Source organism: Copadichromis virginalis, linkage group LG17 (assembly GCF_057382275.1).
Source record: "Copadichromis virginalis isolate Kocher_CV1m ecotype Utaka linkage group LG17, C_Virginalis_male_GT1.1, whole genome shotgun sequence".
Classification (NCBI taxonomy): Eukaryota; Metazoa; Chordata; class Actinopteri; order Cichliformes; family Cichlidae; genus Copadichromis; species Copadichromis virginalis.
Window position 1 is genome coordinate 12,912,606 of NC_140634.1, and position 14,216 is coordinate 12,926,821.

Sequence of the window (14,216 nt, forward strand, 5' to 3'; positions counted from 1 at the left end):
TTTTTTATTTTTCTCCGATATCCGATCCAGTAATTTAGGTCAGTATCGGACCGATACCGATACGTAATATCGGATCGGTCCATCTCTAGTAGGTACTAGTGGAAAAGTGCTATTAGAGAGGGTTCGGGGTCACAAGATCCAGCCCTAACTATACGCTTTATCAAAAAGGAAAGGTTTTTAACCCTAATCTTAAAGGGAGGGGAAGGGAGCTAAAACTGTATCTTTCAGACTAGAATAAACCCGAAAGCTGAACTAAGATCCAGTGAATCCAGTGAGGTGAATAAGGATTATTTTGGACAGTGACTCATGCAGAGCTACTCTAGTAGAGTCAAAAATTACAAATGCAGAACTGGAAATGATCATTATAGGTCACCTTTAGAGAAATATGACCTATAAACAGTACTTCTTTTACAATGTGGTTCATTAAGAGTCTGGGTACCAAGCCATTCCACAGTTTTCATTAAGAAAATAGAGAACCCGATAACATCCTGTGAGTAATCTTGGAATATACTTAGAAGGTGATGAAAACATACACCAGGTCTGAAGGTGGAAGAGGAAACTTGGAATGAAGGAAGGAAGTAGGTGTTTTTTACCTGTGCAAATATCATCTTGATAAATGTTTGGCCTAATTCAGGACTTGAGTTTACTCAGCTTTTCAGTTTTTCCAGAGCTAATGTACCATTTTTTGCCTTCCCACAACCACACAATGTGTCTTCAGAATAAATGTTACAGAGGAGAGATTTGAATAAATTACACTGTGGTTGATTTCCGAACAGTAACTGCACATAAATACGCTCTCAGACAGTAATATAAATGAGTGTGACTCAGACATTTTGAGGTCTGGGTGTGTAAGGTCTGGACCGTCACACACTATGAGACTTCACAATTCACCTTTCTTTAGCAGCACAATTCTAACGACAGAATCCGTTGAGTAACCTAGGTCGAGCTAAAATTTCCTCAAACCCGCAGTCCACTCCCCGAGTTCCCCAGAACCAAGCCCCCAGCTGACAGCTCCTGCCCTATCCTGTCTGGGCCCACGTGGCCTGGCTCTGCATTGGAGACATCTCCATACATTTCTCCTCAGCCTCCTCCTCCTTTTCCTCCCCGTACTTGGTCCCAGCTGTGCCAGCGAAGCCTGTGTGTTACGTTTTTCCTGTTGCTTCTCTGGCCAAAAAATGAAAAAGAATAGTGGAAAAAAAGAAAAGCGCTTAAGTAAGACTGAGGCTGAGAGAGAGCGCGAGTGTCAGTTTCTGGCTCGGGTTTTGCTGTCTGCTCAGTTTTCACGGCCCGTGGTTTTATTAGACTTTCCGCCGGTCTAAGGTTAAACGGCCACCACTGCCCCCTTTGGGCTCAGAGCCTCCTGTTAGCCCCCCCAGTTCCCCCCTTGCTTGCCTCTACCCCTCCTCCTGGCTGCCCTGCAGTGCTGCTGCCAGTAAAGGAAACACATTAACACCCGGGCCAGTAACAGAGCAGGCTTTGTCCATGGCCAGGCAGGCCGGTCCATTAGGTCCATGCTCTGCTCCACACTGGACCAATTAGAGAAGGCAGGGAGCAGAGCCACTCCAAACAGAGGTGTGAGCTTTACAAGGAGACTACAGGTGTGCTCAGGGGGAAATAATAGACTTTATTACTGATTGGGGTACTGTGCTATACTGTATATCTCTGCCACCTTTTTAAGAGCCAGCTTGGCTCTGCAGAGTTTTGACAACCTGTGTTTAACCTGCAAACTTGAGTTTCCCTTGGATGTTGGATCAAATCAACCCCCTGCCTTCCAGTTTACTGCAGTTACCAGTCTGGGCTCTTGTTACAGTACATTCCCTTGCACATTGCCAGGTCCTAACATACACTATATAAAGGGCTTCAGCTAATGAAAATTCTTGATGTAAAAAAATATCTTGCAATCTTTTGAAAGCTGTGTCCTGTCCATATCTGTGAAAATCTATCATATCATCTTTCAGCACCTTGACCAACCATGATACCTGCATTGTTATTTATTTATTTTTGCAGGCGTGTTGCCACTCTTTACATACCCGTGTCTTCATCGCCTTATTAGATAGTTTCCTTTAATCCAACAGTCTTGTTGCCTCTAGTTCAGATCCAGAGCTCGTTTGAAGAAGGCAAAGTTTCTCTTAGAAGCGATGTTTGGTTTTGAAGGGCCCCGTTTAGCTTGTGGCACCATGTTAGCATTAGCAGCTTCTGACAGATGACTGGAGCTAAAGGCTGATGACATGTCTAGTCCAGCTGAAAGCAAAAGCTGAACCAGTGTTTTTTTTATATGGTGGACTTCACTTGTCCAACATATATACTTGTTGTTCTTTGTATTTTTTTCGATAGCTTGTGATCAGCTGTCCTCAGTATTGACCTTCTTGTCTTTAATCAAGGCATTTGATCTGTTAGTTGCCATGAAGGAATAAGTGAACGTGGAGGCAAAAGGGGCGAGCATAAGGATTAGAGTGAGTTTTACAAGGGCCAAATCGTGATGGCTAGACGACGGGTCAGAGCCCTGTTGCTTTATCATTGAGTAAAGCTAAAATAGGACAAAAATTAAACAGTTTTCCAAAGCATTTTTTTACATAAGGGGAGAGAAACTGTTCCAAATCAAAGCAGCAGCACCTGTCTCTAAAATCGAACTAAGCCCACGAGTATGGGTTGTGTAAAACATACAGTGCAACTCATACAGCAACATTGTGTATAGGCTTTGTGGTTAATACATCCACGTGGCAGTGATGGGATAAAAACCTGTCTGGCTAATACAGATGAGAGCAAAGCTGACAATCATGAATATGTCAGTGGTAGATGAATAATTGTTGGTTAATATGATTACAGAGTTGGCGGGAGCGGCGGTATCTGCCAGAACAGATGACCTGCCAGCTTTGAGAATAGCCCCTGAGGCCAGGAGAGATGATCATGCAAAGACGGGACAGGCCTGACATCGAAGGGGGTTTCCACTGACAGTTTATGCATGCTCTGTGGACACGTGCTATTTCAAAATCTGTGTGTCAATAATTTTGATTCATAGACTTGAGAACAATAGGTGGCTTTTAGCGTTGATCTCCGTTTTGTAGTGTGATCCAGAGGAAGCAGAGTGAATGTACAAATCCTCATTTGCACTTTATTAAACTCCAGCTCAACATGGCGGCTAAGCAGCACTGACACAGGGGGCCATGTGACCTGCTACCAGCACACAAGTATGCTGTATTTTCTTAAATAAGCGTGTCTAACCTTCCCTGGTCTGTTTCTGCTCAGGCCGCCCAGGGCTGTCTCTTTCCTATGAAATAATTACTACAAATTTTGTGCGTTCGCATGATTGGGTTCATGGGATTTTCCTGCGTCTAAATGGAGGCTCTGCTCCATGTCAGGGGAACAGTGATACAGTGTCGAGACAGAGCTGTGCTATTACAGCCAGGGACGGGCGCTGACCTAAAAGGCAACATTCATCTTAAGCATGATGAGTTCAAAAACAGCATGGAGGGGCTTTTAAGAGGGCTCCGAGGGGTCCACCAGGGTTGTGGGAGATTTATGTACAGTAGAAATGTTGAATGAGCTAAAAATAACCAACACTTTGATGCAAGTTTGAAGCTTTTCTTTGAAATTGTTTTCACAGATTCTACATGTCTTCCATTTTAAACATTAGATAGGAAAGACTAGCCAGAGTGAAACTCCTTAAGGGCTAATGTGCTGCTTCAACAAAGATGGTGGTATTATTAGACATGACACCCTAATATTTAGTGTTGATTTCTATTGATATAATACTGTATTTGGGTTGGAGGGCTGGCTCCCTGCAGCATCTTTTTCCCCACAGCGTGAGCAGAGAACATGACACCAGCCCACGGTGTCCCGCCAGAACACCCAAAAGTGCTTCTAACCATTCGAGCCGCACAGAAACAGTCATTAGAAGCTCATTTGTTTTGCCACAGATCATATCGCCATGTGTGTCAGCTCAGATGAGGAGCATCGCCAGGTGATCTGGCATATGAATCAGCTGTCAGTGTGGTGTTCCTTTACTGGACACTGCAACCAGCAGAGCCAGGGTGGTCCTGTTTGGTTGTCAATTTCTCTGGAACTTCCCTGTTGTGTGTGCGTGTGTGCGATTTGTCTTGGATTTCAGCCCAGATTTGTCACCAAAAGTGAATTCGCGAGAAAAATCATTGGAGGCTCTAATGGCTGTCATGTGAGTTGGTAAAGACCTGATTTGACTCTGGGTTACTTTTTAACTTTCTCTTTTTTTTTCTTGTTTTGGCTATAAGGGGTTTGGAAGAAAAGGGGAGGTTTGGAAGGCTGTTGCCGCGTGTGCTTTTCTGTGTGTGGGGTCGACTGTTTTGAAGAAGTTTGTCTAGGATCTCTAAATTCTATTTTCATTTAGGAGGCCCTGACTTCACTTATCTGCTCCATATTTTTTCTATTTGTATTTCTTTCTTTTCTATTTGTATTTTGTGTGCACTGGGCCAAACTGAACCTCTCTTACATTTATATCCTTCGCGGAGCATAATTGAATTCAAAAGATGCTAACAAAGCATTATTAACGTGTGTGTTTTAGGTGCAAACTTTGTGACGCGTAAGATCAGCCGTTCTGTGGCAAAGATTCACCTTGGCCAACTGGAATTCTTCAGCCTGGGCAACCTGGACTCCAAGAGGGACTGGGGCCATGCCAACGACTACGTGGAGGTAAAACAAACACCGCCATTACCACACACAAGCTTAGAGGAATATATACACACACACACACAAACATACACGCACCATCACACGCATACTATCTCTGCCTCGGAGTTGAACCGGGTTCAGATGTGCACATAGTATTAACGGAGCATGTTTTCCCAGCTCATTCGAGGCCCCAATATGCGATCTGCATGAAGCCTCCTGTGATTGTCTGCCAAAAGAGAAACAGAGATAGAGAAAGAGAAGGGCAGCGGGAGGAGAGGGAGAGTGCCGCATGCTGTGAGGCCACAGAATGCACTCTGGTTTCCCACAACTCACCCATGTCCCAGATCCCTTCAGGCCCTCGTTTGCCATTCCCTGAACGCCTGCAAAAGAAAGAGAGATATTAAGGGAACGCTGCGTCCTGGGGACGATGACAGAAATACTGTGTTTGTGTTAATGTAACGGTGCCAGCAGCAAGCAGAGAAGGAGGGGTGGGGAGGTGAAACGAACAGTGGGGTCGCCACGTTGAGAAGGAGACGGAGCTGAAATTGTGTGTATGTGGGGGGGGTTTTTTTGTTTCTCTCCAGTACGTACGTGTGTGTGTGTGTGTGTGTGTGTGTGTGTGTGTGTGTGTGTGTGTGTGTGTGTGTGTGAGGAAGCACACATTCCTGCGTGTGTGAAAGTGTGTGATAGGTTAAGGTTGAAGAACGTGTGTGTGTATGTTCAGATGAAAGACTCGACGGGTTGCCATGTCTGACAGCAGACCTCTTGCAGCAGGCTGTGTTATTATTAAGAGGTGATGGTGGTGGTGGTAGTGGGGGGTGCTCTTTGAGATGGGTGTGGAGGTGAGGAGGTTACAGCGGGGAACCTCAGTTTAACAGGAGAGCGCAGTGAGGGGGTCAAGGCATCAGAGCAGAGTGTTGCGGCTGTGATTCGTGCTGTTAAGGTGGGGCAGGGAGCCCTCGGTGGCGTCAGCGAAGCATCAGTCACTGCGTGGTTACGGGAAGACTGCTCATCAGTCATGTCCAACGTAAGCACATTGTCATTTTTGGCTCCTGTCACAGGAAGTCTGACTTGGTTTGCGAATGATAAAATGAAAGCATATCTTGTTAGTTTTTCAAAAAGAAACTGTGATTGTATTCTGATGTCATGCACATGGTTCACAGTGGATGAAATAAAGGATGGTGCACCCAACTATCCAACGACCCCTTTGAGTGAGCACTTGGAGACAGTGGGAAGGAAAAACTCCCTTTTAACAAGAAGAACCAGACTGGAGGAAGGGCAGCTCCGTCACAGATTAATAATAACTCATTTTTTAATTAAAAGTGGTGTATAAAAAAAACAAACAAGAGGTTCCTGAAGAAGAAACACTCACTGCATCATGGGAAGTCCCCAGCAAGCCTCGGACCATTGTAGCATTACTAAGAGAGGGTTCAGAGTCACCTGATCCAGCATGCGTGTTCCAGCTCTCATGTGAGAAAACAGTATCTGTGACTGACTGGCTTGAGACTTTTGATGAATTAGCAGTGTTAGCTATTGGAGTTTGAAGATCCTAGACATTAAAATTAGTCTGTTTTCCACTCTGTGGCAATTTAGAGTGAATTTCGAGAGTGCAGTGCAGGTTTTTTATTCCTTGATTGCGGCTGACATGTAAAGTTTTCACGTATGACTGATCCCATTAATACTCTGATCAGTACCAGATAATAATACTATATTATTACATGATCTCAGTTAATAAATATATAATATAATATAATATAATATAATATAATATAATATAATATAATATAATATATTTCTGTGCTTAATGCCAATACGTGCAGCCGTGTTTATGTGTGCGTGCGCTTGCCTGTCCAGGGCACCCTGGCATGAGACGCTCCAGGTTTCCTGTGGGAACTGCCGACATTCCAGCTCTGGTGAATCAGGCACCTCCTCGCTCTGCTTCTCCTGTTTCGGAAAGGCGGATTTCGGGAAGCCAAACAGAAGCTGGAGGTGCTGAGGGGAACTGAGGTGGAGGCGAAGAAGGGAAAGGGTGAGGGGGATGAGGTTTGAAAGAAGAGGTGAAACAGACGCATGTTTGTGGGACGTTTGTGCATTAAGCGAACCATCCCTTCTGCTGAAAGTTCACCCCACCCAGAAGACCATCAAACGCTGCGACTGTCACCACACCGCCTCCCCCTCCGTCTGCCTCCCTCGATTTTACTTTGAAATATCCATCCAGTCAGCATCAGCACTATGTTACCATGGCAAAGCCAAACAACTGGCAACCTGTAAACAGAACCATGTGTGTCTGCTTTAGGCTGACAACTGCTTTTCCTCCTGGACTCTCTTTCCCTCTCTTCACCCCACCCAGGACAGGGAAATTGCTTGTAATTGGCTGTGGATGGATTGCGGGTGGCAGGAGGGGTGTGCTGTGTGTCTGCTCTAACGACGTCTGAAGGCGTGCAGCTGGCTGGGCATCGTCTCAGCCTGGTATCGGGTGTCCATCCCAGGCAGGCAGACAGACAGGCCTAGAGCTTCCCAGCTACCCTCACTGGAGGCCTTTATTATCATTAAAGTATTAAGAAGCTTCAGCATAAAATCGACAGATAAAATAATTTAAATCCTCTTGATCTCATTTTCATGAAAGAGGTTAAGCTTTGGACTTTTTCACTTTTGTGACTGTGTTTGAAACATTTGGCTGGCCTTTTTTTCCTCTTTTTCTTTCTCTCTTTTTTTTTTTTGATTGCGGTTCTCTGCGATTTGGCGATGCAGAACAAATTTCTGACTCTGAGCCTGCCCGAGTGAAAAGCAAACCCACAGCAATCAGTCACTGCGCTATCTGAGAAGATAAAGATGTAATAGTCAGCCACCTTTCGCCAGGACTGCCCTCCTCCCTACTCTCCCCCTCTCCTCTCACCCTATGCCGACATCCTGAGTAGGCTCATGGTGGGTACAGCTGTTTGGAGCCCCTACCACCTCCTCACCCCCTCTGTCACCCTCCCCTTCTGGCTACAGAGAGCCATTTCCTGTGTGGAGAAGCAGGCTGATGGGGAGGGAGTGGGAGCAGGAGTCAGCCTAGTGGTTTTGGCCTTTTCTCCCCCTCGGGCTCCATCCTGCTTTAGTTTCTCGCTGTCTTTTTGTCCATTTCCTCTCCCTCTTGTGTTTTATTCTTTATGTCCTTCCTACCTCTTAACCTTTTATTATTTCATCTTTGTACTGTCACAACTCCACCAAACTCTTGCTCCCTCTTGGTGAGCAGCTACCACCCAGTTACTAGATATTTCCCTCCGACATCTAATAAGCAGCTCCTATTTTTCTCCTGCCTTGAGCTGGCTTTCCTCTTCTCCCTGCTGTATGTCTCGGCCTACAAACTGTTGCCAGATGAGATGTGGTTGACCCGATGGCACACCCCGCTTTCCCGCTCTTGTCTTCTTTGAGTATTTATTTTCAAAATATAATTACTTGTGAAACTCCCGTCGTTGGAAGGCATTTCATCGCTGTCCTAAATGTGTGTGGTTGCACCTGTATGGCAGTAGCTCTCTGATTCCTGGCATTGTGTGAAGGCAGCAGGGTGGCAGGACAACCTCGAGGGTGTCATTTTTCACCTCGTTTATTTTTCTTATCCGTTTTTTTTCTGCTGCAGCTGCCTCTCCGTGCAATAATGGTTACAGATGAGGCTAATTAACCAATCACAAAGCAGATCAGGGCCAATCAAAGATGATTGATGAGAGCAGCAGGCCATCCATCACATGTTTTTGGCCTGGAAGGTGACAGTGAGGGCAGGCTAGGAGTGTTCGTACAGTAAGACAGACATTTACATCAACATTTTGAACTTTTAGTTATCCGGAGTGACTCAGTACCTCGTCATCATCTGTTTTGTCAAGACCGTAGGCTTGATGTAAACGTGGATGTCTGGCTCTGAGCATGGAAGAAAGTGGAAAAAAAACAACTTTGCATTTAAATGCATGGGTGCTGGATAAAGAAACAGCAGATATAACAGTGACATATTCAGCAGCCACTCTTCTTCAAACTTCTGACTAATACAGCATAACCATGATAAATGATTCAATTCAATTTAATTTAAATAGCACCAAATCACATAAAACCGTCACCTTAAGGCACGTTATACTGACTGAAAGACCCTACAACAATGCAGAAAAAACAAAGAACACTCCAACATACAGATGACCCCCTATGAGCAAGCACTTGGCAACAGTGGGAAGGAAAAACTCTCTTTTAAGAGGAAGAAACCTCCAACAGAATCAGGCTCACGGAGGGGCGGCCATCTACTGCAACTTGTTAGAGGTGAAGGGAGGAAGATGGAAGAAAGACATGCTGTGGAAGAGACCCAGAGATGATAACTAATGATTAAACACAAAGTGAAGAGTGAAGAAACACTCATCAAAGCCCACGGCAGCCTAGGCCTATTAGGGAAACCTGACCTTAAGCTTTATCAAAAAGGAAAGATTTAGGTCTAATCTTAATGTAGAGACATTGTTCAGTGGAAGAGGGGCCCAAAGGCTCTGTCTCCCATTCTAATTTTAAATATCCTAAGAACCACAAGTAGCCCAGCAGTCTGCGAGTGAAGTCTCTCAGCTGTGATTTGCCATCAATCATGTGGAAATATGAAACGGTGCACACGACATTTTTCTGTATCCACAACACTTCACTTTTTAAGAGCATAAAGAATTGATGTTTAAGTACATGTAGGATTCAGTAATTCATTTCAGCACACATACCCAAAAGTCTAAATGTTGTCTTATGCATCAGAACGGCACACAGTGACAGGACAAGAGGTTTATTTCTGGTGGTGTTGACCTATGATGATTTGGCAAAGAATGTTTTCACATGTCTACATGCAGTCCCGTGAAAGTACCAAGTACTCCTTTACTATTTCCACAGGAATTAAGAGGATAAGCAGCAATCGCATGCTTCTAATCAATTGAACTTGAATAACTGATGATCAGCAAGTTCGAACACTTCTGTAGAAGCAGATGTTTTGACGGTTTGCTGGTTTGGAGCATTCCTGCGAGCGGATGTGCCAGCAAATTCAACCCAACGTCAGACTGCGCAATGTTCAGTGAAACTTTAAAAACCCAGAGAGCCGTGCATAAATGAACACCCGCAGAGCACAGCAGTTATTCAGAGAGCTGATAAATGTCTTTGCCTGCTCAAAACACACACGACATAGCTAGAGTAATAAAGACCCACAATGGGAGCTAATAAGGGAGAGGAGAAGGAGCATTCGATTTCACCACCAAGACCTTCTGACTACAACAGCAGCTTCCTGAAACCTCTACGCCTACTTGTTGAAAACACCCACCTACTCATGCCTAAGTGCAGAGCAATACAGTGAGAAAGGGACTTTGACTGAAGCTACTGTCCCACACAGCGGCTGTGCACACACTGATGTACATGTGATTGCGTATGTGCACGCTCTCTTGTGTTCATTGCAGGTGAAATGTGAACCGCAGCTTTAGTAGTAGCTCAGTAAACAGGAGTTTGCCCCCCTCTGGGGAAAAGCAGTGAAACCTCACCAATCCTCCAGCCACCTCTCCATGCATGAATGCATACATACACACTAACCCATGGGGCTTATTTCACCTACAAGTACATTCACACAGCATGATGACTGAAACAAATACAGCTCTTTATCCCTTATAAAGGACTGGTAAGGATATGTGAGCCCCAGGTTGCCCCCAAAGAGCCTTTAAAATCTTTTTTTTTTGGGGGGGGGATAATGGGCCCAACTCCAGACTTTCTATCTAGGGAGGCTCTTGAGGGTGTTTTTATTTCATTGCAGTTTAAATACTCATCTTGTCGGAGTTGTAGTTTTATATATGCATCCTAAAGTTACCTGAAATAACACCAACCTTTCTAGTTCAGTTCGCCTAAAAGAAATCCTCTAGCAACAGGTCTAGCAATTTTGTATGAAAAAAAAGAACAACAGCGCGTGCACGCACATGCTCCTGTGCTGTTGCTGAACCATGCTGCACAAAGAAGTTACTTATCACTTGCTCTGCCTACTATGAGGCATGAGAGAACATCCAGTAAACAGCGATCTTCATCTTTCTGTTCATCTTGCTTAAACTGTGCATTTCAGATTATTTTGATCGCAAACAAAATACTCCCCGTGCTGTTTACCAGTTTATGTTATTATGACTGTTGATGAGTTTTGACAAATGTGGCCATGTGAAAAAGAAAGTTTCCACAGGACTGTACTACATGCAGGCCTGTAAAACACCCTTACTGCCTCCACAGGAATTAAGAGGTCTCAGCAAATTCATCCCAAGATCAGATGTTGCAGTGCTTAGAGAAACTGCAAAAACCCAAGAGCCACATGTCTCACACTACAGACTTCATTTAACACGTTCAATGTTAAAGTTCTTGACAGAAAAATTGGAAAAAGACTGAACCTATATGGCATGTTTGGAAAAGTGGCCAGGAGAAAGCTTCTTCTCCTTAAAAGAACATAACCACATGGTTTAGGTTTTCAAAGATGCGTCTGAACAAACCACAAGACTTTTGAAACAATGTTAGACAAGATCAAAACGGAGACGTTTGGTCGTGATACATGCTGCCATGTTTGGTGAAAACCAACACAGCATACCAGCACGGTGGTAGAAGGCTTGTGATTTTGGTTTGTTTTGCTCGTGTGTATCCCACAGTATGCTAGTCAAACGTGAGTTCATTAGTCCAATAGCTAAAGCTAGGTCAAAATTAGGTTATTTAACAGGACAATGATCCTAAGCATAATAAGAACCATGAATGGTTGAAAAAGGATCAAAGAGTTGCAAAAAAATCTAGAAGTCTAGACCTCAGTCTTTGAACACTAATAGACCTTTAACAGGCATTTGCTCATGCAACCTCAATGAAGTTGTAAAGAAGAGTGGAGGGAAAAGTCTTCTACAAGACTGAGCCACTGATAAAGTCATAGAGAAAACAATTACTTCAGGTTTTTGGTGCGTAAAGTGGTTCTAAAAACCACTGGATCTCGCGGTGTACATAGTTCTTTAGAGGATTGAGTCCTTTAAAAATGTAGAAGAAGCCAAAATGACATCAAAAATTCAAAATGTTGAAATTCCTCTTAGACTGAGAGAAACTTGGAGTTCCAAGGAGATTTTTGTGTGTACCAGATATCATACATGTATGATATGTCTAGGGGTCCACTTCCACTATCCGTGTGGAAAACAGCTTTTGACGTGTTCATTTTAAGCTGGTTTAAAGCCCCAAAAGCAGTTTATTTGTGTGAACAATAAGAGAAAGAGCAGTTTCATAGCACGTTCACACCTTTCAGTGCTTGCACCCTAATCTGAGAAAAAGAAAGCTGCAAAAACAAGCAGTTCAGAATAAAAACTATTGGGTGATAATATCTTTGTTTTCTTACTGATGACGTGCTGTTTTAACATGTATGTTTTGAAATTTTACTGCGACACAAATTTCACGTTTGCCAATATAATTACCATAAGTTGCAAATATTTTGTCTATTGTTTTTTTTGACCATCATACCTAAACGTACTTGGCCATACTCAGGTAGGAAGACGAGAGCTGGCTCTGCATAATCACCGAGTGAAACGGTGTAGGAGTTGAGCTTTGATAGAAATAATGAATTGGGTGAGATTCTTGAGACAGATGTCCAGGGAGGCACTCTTGCCCCATCTGTCCAGATCCTAAATCACTGAACATGTTTACTGTGGCATCGCACCAGAGGGACAGAGAGAGCGAGGGGCAGTGGGAGTCTTAGAAAGGCGAAATGTTGAATATGTTCACAGCACAGATAATTCAGCGGGATGATTCATTGAGGAAAGATTGGGTAAAATCTACTCCCCCTGATGCTCTAACAATAGAAGAACAGATAACAGATCCATGATAGAAGTGAGGAGACCTTGTTAGGGTCGCTTTCAGTGCGTGAAGGTTGTATGTGTTTCTACATGTGATATGTATTTCAGCTGGGAACACTGCCACGAAATCCCAGTAAGGGGTTTAGGGAGATTTTCGGGGTTTTCAGAGAATTACTTCCTTTTCTTGCCCGTTCTCCTGTAGTGTTCACTTCTTTTTGACCTGTTCTGCTCGTTGTAAAAAAGTCAGACCTTGGAAGTGAATATAAAGCAGGTAATCAGTTTGACTATTAGATTTATGCAGGTAAAGAGTAATAAATAATGACTGCACTTTTAGAAGTTATATTACATGTACCTGGAAGTAAAGTGCTTTGTGTCATTAAAATAAAAAGAAACAAAGCTATGAAAATGTTAGGTAAATGAGGCCAAACCTGAAAATCACGTTTTATACATAAAGAAAACGTACCAGCCTTTTTAACTTCAAAAGGCAAACCTGCTGCCTTCCATGTTTAACAGCTAAAGAGGCCATACTCTGTGTTCAGACAGTAAGGAGAGGGTGATGGGATGATATCATTTTTCCTCAATGAACCATAGAACAGAAAAATTTACTCTAATCAACTCAAATTTGACTCTAATCAACTCAAATGTTGTTAAAGTGAGTAGTTTTGCAAAGTTTTGTTGTGCCGTTTTCATCAAAACCCACAAACTCCATCTTCTGACATGCAGAAACAAGATGAACCGTCTGACTGATCTGAGAAAATGGATTTGCTGAAAAGGAAATGTATGTGGAAAATAAAGCAGCACATAGACTTGCATAGTGAAATCTCTTCAGTCACATCAGTTTTAACTGTAACTTTTGGACCAACATAGATTGGAAACACTTGAGCTGGAAAAGTAAATGGAAATATGAACAATTACAAGACGGTGCAAACTTGATCTAGTAAAGACTGATAGGATGAAAAGCTCCAGGACAGCTGCTGCAGTGTGTGGTTAGATGTGCTATGTTTTTTGATGTGCAGTTGCTCTGTGTTTGGGTCCTTAAATATCGTTAAACTCCTCAGATCTTGTGTCTCGAACTAAATTAGCTTTGTTTTTCTTGCTTATTAGTCAGCGTTTCTGATCTTTTTGGGCTTACCATCTCTTAAAAATAAGGCGAAAAGCACTCATTATCCCCTGCTGTGGGAGTAGGCAATGAAAATAATTAACTCTGACACAAGTAACGACTTTATTTTCCTGTTTCAAGGCCGTTTCACTCAATAAAAGTCTGGAAATGTAGAGTCTACAGGAATACAGTACCAAAACCATCTACCGTCACCATCTTTGTAAGAACAGCTTTTGGAAGTTGTAATGTTAGATTTACTGAGGGGTTTTTTGCAGTATTGATTGTTAGAGCAAATCACTTTTACATCAAAGGTAAATGATACATTTACAGTAGGACTGCCAACACTTTTTTTCCCTGAGTAGAGGATTCAAAAACAGCCAGTTGTTGTTGAGTTTGCCTTTTTAGAAGAAACCACTGCCTGTCCAGCTGGATGGCGGGAAGACTCTGGTATGAAGACTGTCTTGCTGTAGGTCATTTTTAAAATAGAGAAGAAATGTTTCAGGAAACGTTTTGGACAAGAAAGAATCTTTGCTTACCAGCATGGAACATGCACTTGTGTTTTTGTAGCCTGGACCTTAGGAATAAGTCTTTGTAATAAGAAGAAAAGAGAAATGGCTGTACTGTTACTGCTGAGCTCCAGCGGTACTTCAGAA

The 14,216-nt window shown here is 43.2% G+C and overlaps 1 protein-coding gene across 1 annotated transcript in view; it reads left to right on the forward strand.

The window, feature by feature from the left end:
• The window catches only part of gmds (GDP-mannose 4,6-dehydratase), a 200,959-nt gene that overhangs the window by 78,594 nt on the left and 108,149 nt on the right, over positions 1–14,216 (forward strand). The window contains exon 7 of the mRNA XM_085436239.1: positions 4,538–4,665. Within this exon, the coding sequence (XP_085292365.1) occupies positions 4,538–4,665 (128 nt within the window). The remainder of the gene's footprint in view (positions 1–4,537; positions 4,666–14,216) is intronic.